Source organism: Thalassophryne amazonica, chromosome 18, assembly GCF_902500255.1.
Source record: "Thalassophryne amazonica chromosome 18, fThaAma1.1, whole genome shotgun sequence".
Lineage (NCBI taxonomy): Eukaryota > Metazoa > Chordata > Actinopteri > Batrachoidiformes > Batrachoididae > Thalassophryne > Thalassophryne amazonica.
In genome coordinates, this window is record NC_047120.1 from 55657721 (window position 1) to 55680708 (window position 22988).

At 40.5% G+C, this 22988-nt stretch overlaps 2 protein-coding genes across 2 annotated transcripts; one reads left to right on the forward strand and one right to left on the reverse strand.

The window, feature by feature from the left end:
- The first annotated feature begins 79 nt into the window (after window positions 1–79).
- On the forward strand, window positions 80–21553 carry rhot2 (ras homolog family member T2). The gene is made up of 20 exons (XM_034193246.1): window positions 80–252; window positions 3633–3691; window positions 4617–4698; window positions 4802–4845; window positions 7740–7793; window positions 7928–7980; window positions 8961–9069; window positions 9216–9317; window positions 9449–9547; window positions 9635–9743; window positions 9836–9956; window positions 11008–11092; window positions 11836–11981; window positions 12107–12207; window positions 14582–14712; window positions 14827–14910; window positions 14992–15114; window positions 16920–17122; window positions 18835–20450; window positions 20544–21553. Exons 1-19 carry the CDS (start codon window positions 216–218, stop codon window positions 18950–18952), a joined length of 1860 nt encoding a protein of 619 aa, XP_034049137.1. The 5' UTR covers window positions 80–215; the 3' UTR covers window positions 18953–20450; window positions 20544–21553.
- LOC117530393 (histone H1.0-A) lies at window positions 21383–22320 on the reverse strand. Its single transcript, XM_034193247.1, has one exon. It carries the CDS (start codon window positions 22155–22157, stop codon window positions 21576–21578), a length of 582 nt encoding a protein of 193 aa, XP_034049138.1. The 5' UTR covers window positions 22158–22320; the 3' UTR covers window positions 21383–21575.
- Window positions 22321–22988: the final 668 nt, after the last annotated feature.

Consider the following 22988-nt stretch of genomic DNA (forward strand, 5'->3'; position numbering starts at 1 on the left):
GCTTAGTGAGCTGCAGTATGTCTATGTGGTCGGTAGAGGGCGCGGTTCTACGCTGCTGCCGTGTCCTCTGAACCGGAACGGTATGTTTCACCTTTATGTGTGTAGCGCACTGCAGCAGAGTCGTGAGTTTAGCTGGAAATTTTACATTCAAATGAAAGATAAATCGCATGGTAGTGTTGCTGCGTGTGTAACCGGACTTAAAACGGAGAATAAGGATGAAACAAGACGTCAGGATACTTTTATTGGGGGAACGTAAGTCGTTCACACAGCTGACCACAAGCTAGCAAACATTAGCAGTCGCTGCTAAAAGCTAGTGTTAGCTTTTAGTTTTAAGATAATATTCAGCGATTCGTATCTATATAACAGTGCTGATTATACATAAGCGCCACCAATGTTCGAGCAGATAAACTACATTTTCTTTTTGCAAGTGTAAATAACGCCCGATAATGAGTCGCTGATACTACTGTGTTAGCTAAGTAACTGGGTTGGTAAATTATCGCAGTGGCATCCCGAAACGGGACACTGACACGAAGAAATAATTTTGGCCAGAGCCGAGACTAATGCTTGCTTTAATTATAACGATTTAGTACTTGTTTTTGTCTGTTGGCTCTTTAAATGTCTGTGGGTTCCCCCTGGGAGAAGAATTTAAAGATGTCACATTGGACAAACTGAGCTAGTCTCACTCTCTCTAAGGTCCAGGATGTACAATGTGCACCTGTGCAGGTAGTCATTTACCTGCACATCTCAGTTTTCAGTGTTGGCAACTCCTCAGTAAGAAAAGTAGCTATTGACTGTCTTAAAAGTCGTTAAATGACGTATTCGGCTAATTTGTATTTGCATATCATGATGTCATAACAGATGTAGGGAGATAAAACGTTGTGGAATTGATCATTGAATACATTATCATACTTTTAATATTGTTTGGGAAATTCCATATTCATAAATGCAGAGTTTTGAAAAGGAATTTACACAGACTTCTGGCTGAATTTGAACAATATATAAGCAGTATTAAGCTCTAGACGCTCCCAAATGTCGTAATCCAATCCAGTTTATTTATAGAGCACATTTAAAAACAACAAAGTTGACCAAAGCGCTGTACAATGACATAAAATAAATCAATAAATAAATAGATTGGCAACAATAAAAGTTTTTAAAAACAAAATCATCACCCCCTAGTGAAAAGCCAAAGAAAACAAGTATGTTTTAAGACGAGATTTAAAAACTAGAGGTGACTCCGCCTGCCTGATACAGAGAGGCAGGTCATTCCACAATCTGGGACCAACAACAGAAAAAGCTCTATCACCTCTACGTTTGAGCTTTGTCTGAAGAACTACAAGCAAAGCTTGATCTCGTGACCTAAGAGAACGTGATGAGGAGGATGAGGAATAAGACACAACAGGAGCTTCTGAATGGACAACAACAATGTTAAAGAAGCCCTTTACTTTTGTTATTGTACAATTTATTAATTTTTTTTTCTATCACTTTCTGTTGTGGCCTGTTAATTTATTTGTTGAAATATAGTTTTGAGAGAAAAAAAAACCTTGTGGGAGAGACAAAAAAAAGTGATTCTTGGTTTGTTCATTTATTTTGCCCTTAAAATTGGCTATCACTTCTCAAAATAAAATGACTTCTGAAGGCCAGGCTGACCGAGTCCGAGTGAGGTTTGTCATTCAATGTGCGAACAGCCATGGAGGCATTGCACATGCGTGTTTGAACGAGGAGGATTGTAGATATCCCTCCGCTTAGTTCTTTAGGCTCTGTGGCTTTGCAGCAGAGGTGGGGCGGACCAGCTGCCACTCTGTGAGAACTGAGACTTGAGTTGCCAAACACCAGAAAAGTCTAGTGACGCCAGGAAAAGTAGCTAGATTTGTCGCTAGTCGCTTTTGAGAAAATAATTTGTCAAAACGATTTGGAAAGTCACCAGATGTAGCGAGAAAGAGAGTTGGCAATACTGTCAGTTTTTACCTAAAATCCCTTGTTGCACCATTTGTGCCACAATAGGTGCCAACTTGCGTAAAGCCTAAAATCCTGGCTCTGTTGTAATTCCTGAACATGTGCTTCCAGATGAACTCATTTTATGACAAGTCAACCACGCTTGATGACATTGCAGCGTACCTATGGTCACTTTTCTTGGTTTACCTGTACATTTCTGTAAAATCTCCAGGTGCAGCAGAGTCTGCTATGCCCTGTTACAGGCTCACTTTGAGTTGGCATGTCACTTGTAATCTGACAAGTGACGACAACTATAGAAATGGTCCTGAAGTACTCTGTGTCGCATCAGAATTTTCCAGGAGTTAACTTATGACCCTGTTCCTGGCCCAATTTGTTAAAGTTTGTCAATCCTTTTAGATATAGGTTAGGTTACGCTTGATTCTGTCAATACCTTACCTGCATCATTTTGCCGGAAGTTCTCAGTACCGGAACAATAGCTGCATGGAATTCATCCAATAATGGAAGAATACCTTGAATGTGGTCAGGTCCAAAATGATGTGGGATGCAGTGTGTGTAACAAAAAGGACTGGGGACAAAAATGGTAACTGTGATATCTCCATATCCGGTCTTCGTTTGTTATCGTTGTTACCTGACATAGTAAATTGGCTTCCACTGAAGTTCATGAGATGAACTATATGAACAGTACTCATAACAAATACAATGAGTTCCATAAATGTACAGATGTTTTTAAAAAAGCCATTTCCCTTGTAGCTCTTGGCAATGTTGGAAGCAAATAATGACATTCAAATGCATGTTATTTTTAATTTGCCAATTTTTGTATGTTGTTCCTTCATTTCTTTTGCAAGCAGTTGATTACAATGTCTAGATTTGGGTTCGGTTGTTTAATTTGGACTGTCAGTATGAAGTCCAAATAGCAAATCTTGAGAACCAACCTAAAATTGGGATAAATGGAAAAACATGCTCATCAGAGACATGCCAGAAATATTAAGTGTGGCCAAATCAACCATTTGCCTCATTCTCAGACAGAATTTTCTCATAAGCTCAGGAATGACAAACAGTAGAATGATAAATGTGGATGACTGCATAATTATTTCCCTGGTGAAGAAATACCTTTTCACAACAGTCGCTCTGATCAAGAACATCCTTAATTAGTCAGATCTAAAAACTGACACAAGGTTCTAGTTTTTTAAATGCAGAAGGGTTTTAAGCCTGTTTTGGAGAAACGCCTACAGTATATTTAACATTTTACATCAGTGGCAATGAGTTGAGTTGTAACAGCTTTGAGTTCAGTGGCTAAATCACTCCACTGCACAGTTACAGCAGCATGCAAGTTATGGAACAAAAGCAGTGTTAGTATTTACTTTTTGCCATGTTGGTTATCAGCTCTTATCAGAGCCTGTGTGGGGGTCAAATAAAGACTTATTAACTACTGACTGCAGGGCTCCATGTACTTTTTTAGGCCACACAAAACACACACATCATTAAAACATCCACCTACTCCAAACACATCTGCAGTCTGCAGTGCCCCACCTGTGTCATGATAAAGTGCAAGTACCCATTCAGTATTAAAGCATCTGCAAGAATGTGCTGTTTTTAAGGTTTGACCACCACAGCAGACTGTAGGTTTTCCTGTGTGTGGGAGCCTCCATGAATTCTCTACATGTTTTATCTTCACACAGCCAAGGTTGGGAAGACGTCACTCATCATGTCCTTGGTTGGAGAAGAGTTCCCAGAAGAGGTAAAGTGTTGGCACTCTAACAGAAGTCAATCACACCACACCTACATTTCACAGTATCAGGCACAGAGAGAAAATGCTACGTCAGCTGTTACACAGTAGAGTTAAAGAATAAGGATTCATCATATATGTATAGAACAAAATATTAACAGAATTTAAACGCTACCGTTTGAAATGTTTAACAGTTGGCTTCAGGATCTCCTGAACATTCTGTATGAAGTGTACACATTGTGTTTTAGGTAACTGCATTTTAAAACGTCTGTGCTCATAAAATTTAATCAAGATCTGTTCATAATTTTTCGGGTTCAGTGTTGCTATCACACTAACATACTTTTGAATCCCTGATCCAGAATATGTTCTAAATCCACCCAAAAATGAGATAAAAATGGCATTATTTCCCAGGACATTATTCGTTTTCCTGCAAAATGTTGTTGATATTAATTCTTTTTTATTATTATTATTATTATTTATTTTCCTTACTCCAATTAAGGGTCACAGGGCGGTGAAGCGTTTGTTTGTATTTTACTGTTTGTTCTAAAAATAATAGAAGTCGCATGCTATGCATTTAGGGTGATCTTGTGGGATCTTTGCTTGTTTTGTCTTTACAGCATGTCAACATGACTGCTGAGTGTGTAAATTGTCAGCAGGCTTTAGAGACTGATTAGTCAGCTGATGTAAGATGATTCTTTTTGCTCGTTTAAAGTCTAATTTTAAAACGTACCGAATCCCTTTGAGGCTGCTGTGATTTATGACTGGGCTGCATAAATAAGTTATATTTTACGTAAAGGTGGGGAAACCCCCCCCCCCCCCAACCACCACACACAACACTTGGACTCTCCATGATGAGGTCATGCAGGTCTGTGGGTTCTACTGAATGAGTGATGATTGAGAGGTTTATCTCAAACATGAGTTGTATTATCACGCTCAGGTTCCCGCCAGAGCAGAGGAAATAACCATCCCTGCTGATGTGACCCCAGAGAAAGTGCCAACGCACATAGTGGACTATTCAGGTAACATGAGCTGGAGGCTAACACACAGACTCGTCTGCGCACAGTTTCCTCGTGTGGATTGTTGAAATGTGACATTATTTATGCTTGTCTTGAATTCCAACAGAAAAGGAGCAGAGTGATGAAGTCCTACGAGATGAGATTGTTAAGGTCAGTACGGCGTCCAGCGTGGACCAGCGTAATCCTGTTAAGCAACAGCTGACAACATTATAAATATGGGCTGGTGTTCGAACCATAAACAGTGTGGAACATTTTTGAAGTGTGCCATAGCAACCCAGATTGTATGAATGTTTGGCTCATATAAATACGTCTGATTTTATCTGACCTATATCTGTATGGATGCTCTGCCAATTTTGTTACAAAACCCGTAAGAACAAAAGTCTTTTGTAGGTCATTCAGAAGCTTCAGGACTGTCGTCTACTGGGAGGATCTGATTCTCATGCCTTTAATCCCCTCTGACTTTTGCTGTTTCCAACACAGTTTCTTTTCTGTTAATATCGTGTCTTTTAAGTGTTATTTCTTTGTCATTTCCGCATCTAATTTTTATTTTATTCCATTTCAACTGTTATATCCTATGTGCAGTAGTAAAATTCCTACTGTTGAGGCTGGCGTGTGCGCGCGCGTGTACAACCCCTGGCAAAAATTATGGAATCACTGGCCTCGGAGGATGTTCATTCAGTTGTTTAATTTTGTAGAAAAAAAGCAGATCACAGACATGACACAAAACTAAAGTCATTTCAAATGGCAACTTTCTGGCTTTAAGAAACACTATAAGAAATCAGGAAAAAAAAATTGTGGCAGTTAGACCAAGCAGAGGGAAAAAAATATGGAATCACTCAATTCTGAGGTAAAAATTATGGAATCACCCTGTAAATTTTCATCCCCAAAACTAACACCTGCATCAAATCAGATCTGCTCGTTAGTCTGCATCTAAAAAGGAGTGATCACACCTTGGAGAGCTGTTGCACCAAGTGGACTGACATGAATCATGGCTCCAACACGAGAGATGTCAATTGAAACAAATTAGAGGATTATCAAACTCTTAAAAGAGGGTAAATCATCACGCAGTGTTGCAAAAGATGTTGGTTGTTCACAGTCAGCTGTGTCTAAACTCTGGACCAAATACAAACATGGGAAGGTTGTTAAAGGCAAACATACTGGTAGACCAAGGAAGACATCAAAGCGTCAAGACAGAAAACTTAAAGCAATATGTCTCAAAAATCAAAAATGCACAACAAAACAAATGAGGAACGAATGGGAGGAAACTGGAGTCAACGTCTGTGACCGAACTGTAAGAAACCGCCTAAAGGAAATGGGATTTACATACAGAAAAGCTAAACGAAAGCCATCATTAACACCTAAACAGAAAAAAACAAGGTTACAATGGGCTAAGGATAAGCAATCGTGGATTGTGGATGACTAGATGAAAGTCATATTCAGTGATGAATCTCGAATCTGCATTGGGCAAGGTGATGATGCTGGAACATTTGTTTGGTGCCGTTCCAATGAGATTTATAAAGATGACTGCCTGAAGAGAACATGTAAATTTCCACAGTCATTGATGATATGGGGCTGCATGTCAGGTAAAGGCACTGGGGAGATGGCTGTCATTACATCAATAAATGCACAGGTTTACGTTGATATTTTGGACACTTCTCTTATCCCATCAATCAAAAAGGATGTTTGGGGATGATGAAATCATTTTTCAAGATGATAATGCATCTTGCCATAGAGCAAAAACTGTGAAAACATTCCTTGCAAAAAGACACATAGGGTCAGTGTCATGGCCTGCAAATAGTCCGGATCTTAATCCAATTGAAAATCTTTGGTGGAAGTTGAAGAAAATGGTCCGTGACAAGGCTCCAACCTGCAAAGCTGATCTGGCAACAGCAGTCAGAGAAAGTTGGAGCCAGATTGATGAAGTGCATTCTTTTGTTTTTCATGATTCCATAATTTTTTCCTCAGAATTGAGTGATTACATATTTTTTTCCCTCTGCTTGGTCTAAAAAAGTAACCGTTACTGACTGCCACAATTTTTTTTTCCTGATTTCATAGTGTTTCTTAAAGCCAGAAAGTTGCCATTTGAAATGACTTTAGTTTTGTGTCATGTCTGTGATCTGCTTTTTTTCTACAAAATTAGACAACTGAATGAACATCCTCCGAGGCCGGTGATTCCATAATAGGGGTTGTATGTGTGTGTGTATATATATATATATTACTTATTTTGTACTTCCCCTCATTTATATTCCTGGTTTTAATGTTTATCGTTTATATTTCTCTTGTCTTTGTTTATACTTATTCATTATTTACTGTTTTTATTGATGCCTTTTCTTTTGGCTCTTCACTTTGCTGTTGTAACACTGCAAATTTCTCGGTTGTGGGACTAATACAGGAATAGGCCGCTAGCCCTATGTCATGGCGCATCGTTGTCTGTTTATTGCGATATCTCAAACTGTCTGATAACTTTTTCTAATTTGCTGTGGCATAATATGGGGTCATTGACATTGTTCCCGTCTAAAAATCATATTCGTAGATTTCTTCATTGGGAAATTGCGCCCATTTTTATGCCAAAAATAGCCATTTTGAGCGCTTAACGGAAATTTTCTCAAAAACTCTTAACTTTTTTCTGATTTATCGACAGTGTTATATGGGTTGTTGACATATTTCACCTCAAAAAAGTATAGTCATAGATTTTTTTGTTTGGAAATGGCGGCTATTTTTATTCCGAAAAAAAACAAAAAACAAACAACTATTTGGGTATTTGGACCCAATTTTCTCAAACTGTCTGATAACTTTTCTTTTAATTTAACAAGGGCACAATATTGGTCATTGACATTGTTCCCGTCCCAAAATTATTTGCATAAATTTGTTTGTTTGGAAATGGCGGCAGTTTTTATGCTGGAAATTACCATTTTGCCTTGGGCTTTAATTGAGCCGCTAATCCACAAGGCCCTTGGCAGTGGCACTGTATTTTTTATTTTTTTTTAATTATTATTCTTAAAAGTTGACTCAATAAAACCTGTTGCTGTACTTTCTCCATATAGGCTAATGTGGTGTGCGTTGTGTACGACGTCACCAATGAGGACACGATAAACAAGGTACTAACCACTTTTTCACGTTATAATATCTCATACATAGGTTTCAAATACTGTGGTAACAGTATTGCATTTTTCTGATATATTGCAAATAAATTACTTAGTACTTGTGACTTACCTGGCTGCTTGTCTTTCAGATCAAAACTAAATGGATACCTTTAGTAAATGGAGATGCAGAGAAGGGCAACAAGTATGTGGTGCACAATGTTTGAGTCTTCCTTGCGTTTAGAATTCAATGAAACTAAAATCAGTAGCTCTGTTTTGACAAACAAGCAACAGCAGCATTAGTGGCCACCGGGACTGTGAGATGATATGAGATTTATTGTCATTATTACACGAGTGCAACAGCAACAAAATTACGTTTACACTCCAATTACCTCAGACAAAATACAGCAATTAATCCACAGTTATTACTAGTTGAACGTAATAATGGCACATATCAGAATTAAAGACAACACATATACATTTGACATTGTTTATGTGCACTAAACTTGAAGCAGTCCGTCATCCGAAATGTGTGGTGTGGTTAGCAGCAACATTTCACAAGCAAACTGAGAAGTCTCTTTATTTTTGTCATGGTCATTATGGGTGTTAAAAAATGTTAATATGCCCCAAATAAATGGACTGCATTTATATAGCGCGTTTCCATCTGCATCAGACACTCAAAGCGCTTTACACACTAATGCCTCACATTCACCCCGGTGTGAGGGTGCTGCTATACAAGGTACCCACTATACACTGGGAGCAACTAGGGGATTAAGAACCTTGCCCAATGGCCCTTAGTGATATTCCAGTCAGGCTGGGATTTGAACCAAGGATACTCTGGTCTCAAGCCCATCACTTAACCACTACACCATCACCTCATCAAAGTATGAGGTTCATCGGTCCTCATCTGTCTCTATTAGATCTCCAAATCTCAGACCTACTCATTCCCTCCACTAATCCTATACTTGGTCTGTAAATCGCAGAAGAATTCAATATTTACTCCATTTTTAGAGGGCATGTGTAGTTGTGAAATTCCTCTGCAGTTATACATACGTAATTCTTTTTGTGGGATAGTTGGTTTGCACAATACATTTGATTGCCTAGGCAAGTGTCTTGTGACTGTTGCTGTTGTGTACAATAAATGATAGAATTGTCTTGTCAGTAACTCAGTAATTCACATTTCAGGGTTCCTATCATTCTGGTGGGAAACAAGTCAGATCTGCGCTCTGGGAGCTCAATGGAAACCATTCTTCCCATCATGAACCAGTTCTCTGAGATTGAGACGTGTGTTGAGGTCAGACTTTTTTTTTCACTCTGGTCTGTATATGTCTGCTCAGTTTATTTCCAGCTGTTATAAAAATGTTTACTTATTAGTATTTGTAACTGTATTTAAATTTTATAGGTTATTATTATTCATCCCCCCCCCCCTTTTTTTTATAGTGTTCTGCAAAGAACCTGAAAAACATTTCAGAACTGTTTTACTATGCTCAGAAGGCAGTTCTGCACCCTACTGCACCCCTTTATAACCCAGAGGACAAGCAGGTCAGTTTTTTGTTTTGCCCCCCCCCCCCCCCCCCCCCCCCTTCCCAATTTGGCTTATTTTTGTTCCATTTATTGTTTGCAAGTATGAACGCAAGTTATCTTTCTCATTTCATTTCCTCTAATATTACCAGCTAAAACCCATTTGTGTCCGAGCCCTGAGCAGAGTTTTCTACATTTCAGACCAGGATAACGATCGGATCCTCAGTGACGCTGAACTCAACAGTTTTCAGGTATCATTTAAATTTTTTGACCAATCGTGCATTCTTGCCTTTTCTTTAAAGTGTGTTTGAAATGTGAAATTCCACACTCTTTTATAGAAATCTTGTTTCGGGAACCCATTGGCACCCCAGGCCTTAGAAGACGTTAAGACTGTAGTCTGGAAGAACACCAGCGATGGGGTTCAGGACAATGGCTTGACTCTCAACGGTAACAAAAAAAATTAGCCATAAATAAAAACATGCAGCATATAAATGTTGTTGGTGACTGCCAAGACCATGTGTTCTTTTGTTATTTTTCAGGTTTCTTGTTTCTTAATACATTATTTATCCAGAGGGGTCGACATGAAACCACATGGACTATCCTCAGAAAGTTTGGTTATGATGATAATCTCGAGCTGACAGATGATTACCTTTACCCTGAGTATGTATAGTGGCTCCTTTCTAAAAGCCCAACTTTTTATATTGGGACCATTTAGAGTAAATGTACTTGTCACCTAGACATGGGCCGATAACCGGTTTCACGGTATACCGCAGTATGAAAAAGCCACGGTATCAAAACCACTAAAATTTTTAATTATACCGTCCCTACAGTATGAGCAGGTTATGAGAATTCTTGACAGGTAGAGCGGAGGCAGCCGCTGCCGCTCTTCCCCCTGGCGCGCACCTCTGTCTCTGTTTACAAACAGGCAGCTAACATTAGCTAGCTCTGCATCATGGCTGAAGGAGGCGAAGCCTGCGCTGAACTTTTCCCTCCGATCTAAAAGGACCAAGTCGGCTTTTTTGTTTTATTTTCCGCCGAACAACCCTATAAAACCAAAAACGGTGGCAACAAAGCATTATAGCTACGGAGCGATTCAAGATACCTGCAAAGGATTACATGGAAGGAGTAAACTTTATCCCATCTTTGAAACCACTGAGAAGTACAAGCGGTGGACTCGAGTCGTGCTTGTCGTCGACCAAATTTCTCCCATAAACATGTCAAGAAGGACAAATACATCTATTCAAAGTACTTTGTTGGTGAAGCTGGGCCAAGTATTGAACACCCGGAGTTCCGGCCTTATTCCAGCCATGTTTCTCCCTAAGCAAGTCAGTCATGTTTCCCACGGGGTAGACACTACATGTCTAAAAGAGAGACTATCATTTTGGTCTTTTCTCTAAAGTTATCAGTGGTATAGTGCTTGTAGCGGTAGACATCGGTTCAATTAGTGCGCCTGAATCACTCACACTTCATATGCAAATATCCATAATATTGTTAAAGTACATTTTAAAGCTATACATAATACAGTGAAATTGCGGTATTTTTGCCCACGGTTGTCATACCGTCCAAATCTCATACCGGCCCATGCCTATTGTCACCATATCAATGTCAGTCTTACCATTTCTGTCCTGTGCTTATGTGGCCTATGTGTTTTGTGCAGTACTCAGGTATGCCTTGGTATTGAAATTTCTAATACTTGTTTTTCCATTGTTAGACTACGAGTTCCAGTCGGCTGCACCACAGAACTAAATCAATTAGGTCACCAATTCCTCCAGCGGCTGTTTGACAAGTATGATGAAGTGAGTAATGTGCTAGCTGCCACTGGCCAGAATCCCTTTAGTGTGTTAATAGAACAGTTACGATACATTATTTATAAAACATTGATGAATATTTTAGCCACTCATGACTCAATGGGATTTGTGTTGGAGTGGAGCCAATGCACATGGGAACTTGTGACTTCCGGAACTTTGAGAATTGAGTTTTGGGTGAAAGCTGGGGATTGTCCAAATTCAATATAACAGATCTGGTATTGAGGGAAGTCACTGATTTATTGGGGCGTTTTGTTTGGCTGGGACCCTGGTTGTCACGTTCAGGAGGATATCCTTCAGCCAACACCCGACTATATATGGTTGATTATCTGCATGTGACCTTCTGCCCAAAGCAGAAGGTCACATGCATGAACACCCCCCCGACTCTGGGCTGCTTGAGGCTTCTTCCTATAATAATTAAAAAAAAATCTATAATCCAATAGATTATTTAATACTGTCATCGGTGTGCTTGCTCATGGGGTAGCTGTGACTTAACTTTGTGATTTGACACTGTATAAATCAACTGAACTGAGACAGTGTTAGTTTGGTTCTACCCCAGAGCCTGTCACCATGTGGCTTGTTGCAGCAATCCATTTGAAATGTGGCAGAACTTGATATGTTCTTGCAAAGATTTTTGACTTTAATGCCTGATGATAGCTTTCACTATTCTACTTTGTTTGGTAAATACTGAAGGGTTTCCTTGTTTTGAAGAAGTGTTCCGTGTTCCCTCTCAGGATAAGGACTTTGCCTTGTCACCGACAGAGTTGAAGAATCTCTTTTGTGTGTGTCCTTACATGCCATGGGGTCCGGAGGTCTATATGACTGTTCCAACCACAGACCAGGGCTATATCTCTAACCATGGCTACCTCTGTCAGTGGGTGTGAGTGCCTTTGCTGAAGCTTGTTTACTTTTCTGAGACTCTGAGCATGCAGTAGGTTTTTTTTTTTTTTTTTTTTTTACATCTGCATTCCTCAAAGCTCACATCTTGTATTCCTTCATATTCAGGCTTTCTGCGTACCTTGATATCCATCGTTGCCTGGAGCACTTAGGATACCTAGGCTATCCTATCCTCTCAGAGCAGGACTCACAGACTTCTGCAGTCACAGGTATGTGTGCGACAGAGAGAGAGACACACACAATTTGTGCCTTTTGCTTTAGGATAGATTAAGAAAATTAGAAGCAACCGGCTATTCTCAGTCCAGTCCTTTGTAGGATATATAGCTACATTTGTCCTCTGAAGAGGAAATGACATGACTATTTACCTGAATTGTTTGTTTACCACTGTACTATATGGATTTGTGGTACAAATCCTGTAAACCCTCCACACAAAGTGAATTTTTGAGCCTTCAGTACAGCTGATTAAATTGTATTTAATTCTGAAAGTGGAGAGTGACTCCTGGTGGGAGGACTTTGCAAGAGCCACTTCAGAGGATAAATACTTTATGTAGATTTAAAAAAATACTGTTTCCTCTCACAGGCCATGACAAATAATACTTTTTTTTTGTCTCATTGGTGGTAATGTACATGTTTTGTGACGTATCATAAGCATTATAGCTTTCTGGCATGGGTACTGTGCTATATATAGCCTTCTGATGCTATGCCACTCTTTGTCCATTTGTTGTGTTGTCATCATATTAAATTTTCACAAGAGTTTGTAGCTCTTGTACATTCAGTTCCATGCATATTTTGCACATATCCACAATTTTTGTAAATTTGCAGCTGTATACCACCACAGTGGAGTTGAAGTGAAACCATCAAGATGTGCTTGCAGTGTAGACATATTCCGCTTTAAAGTGACAGTGTGTAGGATTTAGGCATGTTTCCTGGCAGAAAAGGAATATAGCATTCATCATTTTTATTCATTAGTCAGGGTCGTGAAAACTCTGGATCCTCGAAATTCCGCAGATTTCATCATTTGGGGGAGGGTGTTAGGGTTTTATCGCAAAGTGTTCTCTTTTTTTTTTTTTTTTTTTTTTTTTTTTTTTTTTTTTACGACATCGTGCAAGCTTTATAAGTCCGCGGCAGTCCGCAGACACTCAACTGTGTGTTACAGATACAAATCAGTGTCCTTGCATCCGCGGAGTTTCGAGGAGAAATAAGCCTGGCTGTTGCGACAGTTGTCGCAAAACGGGACTGGTTGGTTGCTGCGGTGACTCTGTGTGGCTCTGGCGCGACGCTTAACCTAAACGTAGCCTGTGGACATCGCAAACCTTTAAAGCGCTAAAGTTTTTAAAAGAAGAATTGTGCAGCATGTCTGTGTCACGGACCGACGTCAGACAGAGAGAAAATGGTATGAAAGACTGTTTGAAAAAGTCTGATAAGGACAACGTTCTGCGGAATTGTCGCTGGCTTCATGAACACACCTGAAAGATTAAAGAAACAGGAAGTGAACTGTGATTACAGGGAAACATGGTAAGAATTTTTCTCTCTCTGGAAAATAAACATTGTGCTGTTCAAACAGGATTTTAGACAAGATTATGTGACTTTTTTCATTAATCTAGACTTTCTTTCATTGGAAAAAAAAGACTGGCTTTGAATGGATTTATATGAATTTACACAAATGAGTTTTTATTAATGTAGACTTTTTTCATGGGAAAAAGACACTGGCTTTGAGGGAATTTACACGAGAATATGTGGCTTTTTTTACTATAAGCTTTGTTATTGACATTTTACTATGAATTTCAAAATATTCTACAAGCTTTAGCTGTGGTTTTTGAAATGCTATTACAGTCTTTTCAGTCTTCATGAATCTCATGTAGTTTAATTGTTCTGAGTTAATGCATAATTTGGTTTACAATTAAAAGGAAAATCATTCCAGGTCCTACTTCTACATCATATTCTGTTATTTCAACATGATCATTGACTGTTCAAATGAAATGTTGAATACAGACAGGGTCATTTAAATATGCACTAATTTTGAGGGTTTTTTGGGTTTTTTTCCAGGAGATGTTGAAAATATATCATTAGATAAAAAATTTATTTGGTTTCTGGGATACCACAGGGTCCGAGACCCTGCTCCTGGGGGCCTATGCTCCCCAGACCCCCTGCAAATTTTCCTCGGATTTCACAATTTTCATTTCACAGCCCTGGTCATTGCATAATTACTTGCAACAATGAATCATATGAAGTGTGATATTACACAGGTGCATATTACTGTTGTATACTGTTTGTATATAGACGACTGATAAGAGTGAACTAAATGTGTTAATGCAGTGTTTTGCAGTTGGGTGTCTGATATGTAAATATGCCATATCTAATACATTTTAAAGCCAGAGATTATTGATTTACTGACTATCGTATAATTTTATGGCCAACGTTTCATTTGACTCCCCAACTTCAGTGACAGCGGCAGCTCTTGTTGATACGTTTTGATGATGTTGAAATAATTAACTCCCTTTTCACAAACTCACGTGATAACTGACATGTTGGTGATGCTGTGCATTGTGTTGTTTTTGTGTTTGCACCTTCTCATAATGGCAGTGACACGGGAGAAGCGAGTCGACCTGGAGAAGCGCCAGTCACAACGATCAGTGTTTTTCTGCAAGGTGATCGGCCCACGGGGGACAGGCAAAACAGCTTTTCTCCAGGCCTTTTTGGGCCGCAGTGTGGCGGTATGGCACCATCTGCTACTGTGGAGCAGTAATTGTAAATTGTCTTTGACATCGTGTGTTGCTACATTAGTAGTGCTGATGATGCTGAATGTTTCTCACTTTTTGCTACTACAGACGAAAGGACATAATGCCAGCAGTGCCTTCTCCCCCTATGCCATAAACATGGTCAAAGTTAGCAACCAGGAGAAGTACCTTATTGTAAGTAGCTCACATCTTGATCCTAATGCTGAACCTTGTGACCCTGATTATAACCTGATCGGCGCCCTCTGCTGCATGCAGCTCAATGAGGTGGACGTGGAAGTGGAGTTCCTGAAAGCATCTGATGCCTCCTGTGATGTTGCCTGTCTCATGTATGACACCAGTGACCCACATTCTTTTGACTATTGTGCCAGTATATACAAGGTCAGTAGCAGTACAAGTGACCAGCTCTGTTGTCCTTTCACATTTTATATAGTTGTTATATCCACCAAACTTGGCACATATATTGTAACTGAGTTCTGGAATTGCCCATCAAGGCCAAATGTGGCAAAATCAATTATTGGGCTTGAGGTCATGTCTGCCTGTCTGCAAATGTCAAGGAATTTGATTTTCAGCCTGATTTACACCAAATATGACACATTTGGAGGATTCCAGAATTGCACTGGAAAGGTCAGCCAGAGCACAGTCATTCAGATGGTCAAGGTAATTAGGGTCACGTGTCAGGTTGCTGTAGTCGTTACAGTCTTCATGCCTACACATACTATTACGGAGTTTTAACTCCCTCTATATAGTCATTTTATTAAAAGTGAGTACTTAATTTTTTACGCCCACCAAGGACGTAATAAAATCACTGGCGTTTCTCTATTTGTCTGTCTGTTAGCAACATTACATCAAAACTACTGCACAGATTTTGACAACATTTTCACCACAAATAGATATTAGGCCAAGGAAGACTTCATTAAATTTTGGAGGTGATCCGGATCTGGATTCTGGATCATGTTTCACTTTACATGGGCCTTGAAGGATTACTTCAAAACTACTTCATGGATTCTCGCCAAATAGATGCACCACAGATAGATATTAAGGCATGGACATCTCCACTGAATTTTGGAGGTGATCTAGATCCAGGTTGGCATCAGATAGCGCTGATTGCTCTTGTTTCTTTTTGTAGTTTTTTGAACAAAGTACAGTACTGGCCATCTTTCCTGCTTGCAGTGTTGTAGCCTCATCACTGATTTTATTTTGATTTATTAGGCATCATTTTTGACCTGTAAATATGAATGAATGAGGAAACCCATCTGCAGCTATCGACAAGGAATATTAGCTATATTTTTGGATCTTCTGAGAACTAGAACTTACCCTTGGGAAAAATACACGCAAGGGGCAAGAGCAGAGTCATAAGCCATCTTAAATGAGGAGACAAACGTGGGAGGTGCTGTACAAGGTTTACTTGAACAAATATTATTTGTAAACACTCCAGGCTTTCAGTGACTTCCTGGACTTGGCGTCAGCAGTGTGTCTGTATGTGGTGAAAAGGTCAAAGTTATTGAGAAATTCACTTATCTCAGCAGTAGCATTTATGTCTCTGGGAGCTCAGTCAGCAGACGCCTGAGAAGACCTTATGCGCTCATGAGGTCACTACACAGGGGTGTTTGGTGATCCAGATATCTTTGTAGGAAAATAAGATCCAAGTCTTTAGAGTTCTGGTGCTTTGTGTCTCATTGTGTGGTTGTGAGACTGATCCTAACTAGTAGCCTAAGATGTCAACTGAACATCTTTGGAAAATACATGGGTAGCACTGGAAAGACTTTGTCAAATGACTACTTGTTGAGACTGATGAGGTGTACTACTAGGATTGTCCAGGACTGTCTGCTACCACTCTATGGCCACGTGGTGCGCTTCTTTGAGCGTGATCCAGTGGGCAGATGTCTCAGTTTTGAAGTCCCCAATCACTGGAAAAGGTCAACGGGGATCTCACTTGGCTGCAGCAGATAGATGGTTCAATAAGTTGGAATGGACCAATAGTCTGGTTGGGTCGCTGCCAGTGACCCCGTGTGCTTCCACCGTGTGCAGTCGTGCTTGCTACCACACCTGACCCAACTCATGGGGAAATGATCAGTAAACAATCGTCATGCATATATTTAAATGTGCCACAGTAAAAGTAAGCTCAGTTTTTGTTTCTCACTTGAAACCAAATTTCCCACTTGTTTTCCTGTTTTACAATTTAGCAACACTATATGGAGAGCAACATCCCATGTATCCTGGTTGCTTCCAAGGTAGACCGCCCTGAGGTCAAGCAATTCCACGGGATGACGCCAGCAGAGTTTTCGTACAAACATCGGCTGCTTCCACCGCTGCCTTTCTCCAGCCTGTTTCCCAACTCTGCCAAACAGAACATCTACACCAAGTTGGCCTGGGCAGCGATGTACCCGTACGTTCACGTTCACACTGACGCACACACACACACACTCTGGGGGAGAAAAAGTAAATACGAGCAAAGCGCCGCACAGCAGTGTGATGATCACTCTTATGGTAGATGTAGGCACAATCCGGAAATGGCACAAAAAATCTGGCTATAGGGGAAAAAGCCACAAACCGGACAACATTGTTGTAGAAAGCCATAACGGCTCTGCTTTGAAGCTTGAACCAACGAAGCAGTGCTCCAACCCGCTGCTTCTTTGTTTCTCTTCTTCGCTGCTTTTCAGAAGCAGCAAGTCCGCTTCTTAAACCCTCTCATAGCCATTTAAAGATGCCAATCATGAATCACTTTTGTGCGGATTAAAGTCACTAAAAGGGACTCTTGTCTTGTTGCAGGCAAGAAATGAGAATCGTCCTCCGTTCCGTTTGACCAGCTCCAAACACTGAAATTGCGAATTGCCGTTTTTAATCAAATGACACCACTTTCCAAACGTTGTAATGCAAACAATAAACTACAATCGACCAAAACGTTTTTTCCTCCCAAAATGATAATCTGACAGACTTTGTTGCATTTTCCAGAGTAAGAACTGGAAAACTGTAGGCACAAATGAATGGAACAGTGCAACATGAACACCGTTTCTGACAGGCACAAGCAAATTCCACTTCCATTAATTGCTCATGCTGCAAACCTTCCTTCAAACATATATATGAGTATAGATAAGTTACATTTGGAGTGACCCACCTGAAATGCCTCCATCACACAGCACAGTGAATCCTGAAGTTCCTCCTTGGGGTACATTGTTTCTCCTAATTTCACATGATGTAGAGGAATTCCATTTTTACATTTTGACCCTCATCAAAATTTCATAGGTTATTACTCTGCAACAATGTTTACATCAATTTTTCTTAAACAATAAAACAAAGCTGCTTCCATGTTTAGGAGTAATTGTGCTCACAGCTAAATGAAGGCTAAGCACCCTTTTTGTTGGAGGTGGATGAACATTACATTACATTACAAAGGTACATTTGTTTCAAGGGTGGAGGGACAGCTATTTAAACACTTTATGATATTTGAACCTTCCCTGATTTGATGCAGGAAAAACTAGGTCAACTAGGTCGGCATCCGCGCCCTCTGAAGTTCAGACATGGGGCCAAATACAAAAGTATTTGTATTTGAAAATACTTAAATACATTTTTTGGAGTATTTGTATTTTTTTATTTTAAATTCAAAGTATTTGTATTTGTATTTCAAATACATTGCCGATCCCAAGTATTTCCAAATACTTTTACAAATACTTTTTCAAATACTTTTCAGACTTGGGAATCTCTGTGACACCGTGTTGAGACACACCAGAAAACTAAGCTCCGTGTTAATGTGATTGAGATACAATAATACAATATGCTGAATCGAGAAGATAATGATGTTTTATTATTGTTTTGTAATATGGTGGATACAAAAGGATGCAATATTGATGGAAACAGAATATATATTGTGAGTACTGGTAACTGCTTGATAAAGGCCAGGGACACACAGACAGAGCCCTTTGGCACTCACAGTTTGAATGACTGATGTATAAAATCAGTTTTAAGTAGCACCATGGATCAATCAAGACATATTTTTCCATCTTATGCACGGCCCATTAAAGTCTAAGTCAATGTTTAAGCTGTTGTTTTTTGTTTACATGTCTGATCCTTGATTTTTTTTTTTTTTTTTCCTCTCTCCAGACACCTGAAAGGTTCAGAAATGAGCAGCACATCATTCTGGTTGAGGGTGGCATTGGGATCAGCAGTGGTTGCCGTTTTGGGCTTTGCAATCTACAGAGCATTTGCCAGACTGAAATGACCAAGAACTAGTCAAGATCTTTTATTTCTTTTTCACTCAAGACCAAACCTTCAAGATCACCTCCAGATGCACAACAGTTTAAACCCAAATTTTTCTGCTCTTGTCTGTGCTTGACATCCTCACCTTCCTCGCCTTTCCCATACAGTTGGAAGCTGCTGATCATGTTATTTCTTGTTCTGCCGTGGCTGGCTTTTTTTTTTGTTTTTGCCTTACATCGTCAAACCAGGCAAAGTAGAAGCAAGCCTGTCCACTCAGCCAAGAGCTGCGACTGCTGACGTCCAAATGGGTGCTTCATCACAGAAGAGGAGATGCAGGAAGACGGATCTGACATCGACTGCTTTCCCTTTGTTTGTCTGTGAATACTGAGGTTGGACAGTTTCTGTGAACTTTTAGATAGAAAAACAGCAAATTATGAATGAGGAACGAACTGGACTGAACGCCAAAGGGCAACAAGTTAATGGCTCTTCATGCTCCATATTGGAAAAAGAAGTGAATACACACAGTGCATTATTGTTGATTTAAAAGAAAAATAATGTAAACCAGCAAATGTTTTGCTTTAACTTGTTAGTGAACAACAGATTTCCTTTTCATCAGTGCAACATCGAAATATTTACAGATCTGGTTTGTCAATTAATGTATACAGTGGATAGTGTGGGTTGTTTTTTTTTTGTTTTTTTAACTCTTGGGACAATCATTTAAAAAGGTTTGCATTTTGGTGTTTTAAACGGTAAAGATGATACTGAACTGTGACATCTGGCACAGACAGATCGGTTTTGTGCTTGAAGAAACTGTTCATCTTGTTGGAAGATCACAACTTGTTTATGCATCAGCAGGAAGATGTGTGATAAACATTTTCCTGATAAAGGAGGCCAAGAAAACCCTTAAAAACTAACCTGTTTTCCATCATTGCAGTGGAATGAGATTGTGATTGATTGGCAGTCTTTTTCTTTTCATGCGCACATGCCCAGGAGATCTACAGACACTGTTGCAAACGTCTGCTGTTGTATTTTGTTTTAAATCATTCTTCTGTCTTGATTGCTTTGCCTGAAGACTTGCCGATACCTTGCTGTGACTTTTAAACTGTGCCTGGATAAATCTAGATGCTTTAAAAATAAAAGCCCAGACTGAGTGCAGCCAGCCAAAAATATCTATGGATGTTAAATTGGAGACGTGATCATGCTGTGTGCTGGTTGTTAAGCAACAGTTTTGCTTCATCCTAGCCTTCAGTACATTTTGTAAAAGTGACGTTTGACTGAATTTGATGTCAGACTTGACTGTGGATGTCCGATTTGTATTACGATCACAATGTGCGTTTGAAGTGTGGTGTTGCAGTTTGAAAACACATTTATCTGGAACATGAAGTGTTATGTTCTGCTGTGCTGTCACAATATGTATTGCATCACTGCACTGTGCGCCACCGTGGCTGCTGTTTTGCATGCAAACGCCTCAAAATACATCTGGATGCTCTGCTTCTGGGACTGAAGCTTTTTTTAATGAAGTGAGTTCAACTGTCTAAAAAACTTATAATTGAATGCAGTGTATGAATTTAAACACTGGTTTGACTTCACAGTCTGTGCTGTTGTCCTCTCAGGCTGCCGACTGTCAACAAAAAGCTGCTGTTCCTGGATTCCGCCACTAGATGGAGATGTTGGACTTGGGGAGGCAGGACTGTGGGTGAGTAGAGGGCGTGTCTGTTGTGGAAGCAGCCTGGTCGCTGATCTGCAGTCATCCTGATGAAAGTAGCTTTTGGAGTACCAGATTGTTTCATGTGTAGAACTCCAGAGGAAATGTTCGGAACTAATTCTGCTTGAGATGGAAAAATCTGTTCATTGTGAATGCCTTGATTCCTTTCTTCTTTACATTGCACAGCTCTGATCTGTGCTGATCCTGGTACTCGGATGGATGTCTTTCCCCGATCTACCTGTTAAAGTTTGGTTTGACCACAACGCAACTAGAAACTTATCAGTGAATCTAGTTGCATATTAACTATATTGTGCAATACTTCTTTTGACCAGACTGCAAGAACACCTGAGTGAAAGTTTATTACACTGTAATGTCACATGTATAACAAAAGCATCACATGATGGCATCCCCACTCCCTTTTTATCCTGTGATTTTTAACAGATTGATTCATTGTTAATTTGTTACCTCTCAGACTGCTCACTTTGAGCGTGTGTAAAATACACACAACACAAGGACAGGCAGTTTGTGGGGAAAATGACAAAAGGTTTTTATTTGAACTGTTATAAACGGTCTTTAAAAGTGATCGAACACAGCGAGGTGTTTGATTTAAAAAAAAAATGCAGAATGGATTTTGAAGAAAAAAAACCCCTCACATTTTCAGTATGGACACCGCCCCCTTCCTCCCAATTGCACTAGTATTAACAAGCTGTATATACACGTATGCTTTTTTTTTTTCTTATTATGTGTAAGACCAGACACAAATAAAGCTGTTTTAATGCCAAATTAAAATACAGTTAACTTATTTCTACAGCATCTTTAGTGCAATGAACAGGAAACTACTGGTAAAAACAGTACGAGTTTGCATGAGACCATACAAAAATAATACATATACCAAACATTTGGTTAAAGTATTTACAGTGACTTCTGCTGATATTGTCCTTTACTTCTTTTTGCCTGACTTGGCCCCCTTCTTGGCCGGCTTGCCTCTGGGCTTGGTTGCCTTTTTGGCGATTTTCGCCTTGGGCTTGACCTGCTTGGTTTTCTTCACAGGTGACTTCTTGGTTTTCACCGAAGTGGCCGCTTTCTTCGTGACCTTCTTCACTTTCTTGGCCGCCGCCGCTGCCTTTTTGGTTTTTTCAGCCGTCTTGGGCACCTTTTTGGGCTTGGGCGCCTTTTTGGGCTTGGGCGCCTTTTTGGTTTTGGCCACCGCCTTGGCGGGCTTCTTGGCTTCGTCGGCTTTGACCAACTTGAAGGATCCGGACGCGCCGATGCCCTTGGTGTGGCGCAGGTCTCCGGACGTCACCAGCCTCCTCAGCGCCAGTTTGATCTGAGCGTCGGCGTTGTTGCCCACATTGTAGTTCTGACTCACGTACTTCTTGATGTACTGGCGGGACGAGCCGCCGCGGCTGGTGTCCTTGGTGATGGCCTCTATGATCATCTCCGAGTATTTGGGGTGAGATGCAGCTTTTTTAGCCTTGGTCGCCTTCTTGGCTTTGGTCGGAGCAGCCGACGTCTCTGCCATGGTGACTTTTCCTTCGAGTTGAAAGTCTCTCCGTTTGAAGAGCTGGAGCCTCGCAAACAACAAGATGAAGCGATGCACACTTTCTGATTCGGAAAAATCCAGTTATTTGGGAGGAAACTCCGCGTACGGCACGACAGCAGCAGTCCGGATAAGTGTCTTATTCCACAGGCGCCTCGGCGCGCTTATGAAACCTATCTGCGGACGTGATTGAGAACACCAACTGCCAGCAGCTGATCTAACGGACTCCATGGAACTGGCGCCGTCCCGTTTGTGTTTCTTCCTCCTCACACTTGTCCCAAATTAAAAGCCCACGGCGGACCTGCGGACCACGGAGCACCGCGGGCTGACAGCAGAGACATTCAGCTTCCCGGGGACACACTTTTTCCCGCCGTCGCGCGCCTCCCAGCAACTTTTATTCCGCGAAAACCGGCTGGAAGTAACGTGCGCCGCCAACAATTTTGCCCAATTCGCCTCAAATTGACCCAAACCGACCGCGCCGAGCGGCAAAATTCCCCTCGCACGTTAAAATCGGATCTATGCCGAAGCGGCTGCACGCGATCGCGTGCTCGCAGGAGTCGGTTTTTGCTTTTAATGCAGCGCTACATTTCTCCAACTAACACAGTCCGGCCATCCACTTTGAGTGACGTGGTCGAGAATATTTGCTGTTAAACCTCGTATAAATGAAATGTCACCGATCATGAGTGACAAGCGAAGCTCCGGGCCGTGACGTGCGTTCGCGTGCGTTGTCTCGCGGCGGATAATTGTGGTGTTTTGGTGCTTTTTTTGGACACAAATGCTTATAAACGCCAAGTATGGCCGTCGCCTCTCCAG

Excerpts from the sequence above, each read along its gene's own strand:
- rhot2 (XM_034193246.1), top strand. The coding sequence starts at position 216 with ATGAAACAAGACGTCAGGATACTTTTATTGGGGGAAC. Across the intron at positions 11,982-12,106 it reads GGCTACCTCTGTCAGTGGGT|GCTTTCTGCGTACCTTGATA; the intron begins GTGAGTGCCTTT and ends CTTCATATTCAG. Across the intron at positions 12,208-14,581 it reads ACAGACTTCTGCAGTCACAG|TGACACGGGAGAAGCGAGTC; the intron begins GTATGTGTGCGA and ends TCATAATGGCAG.
- LOC117530393 (XM_034193247.1), bottom strand. The coding sequence starts at position 22,157 with ATGGCAGAGACGTCGGCTGCTCCGACCAAAGCCAAGAAGGCGACCAAG.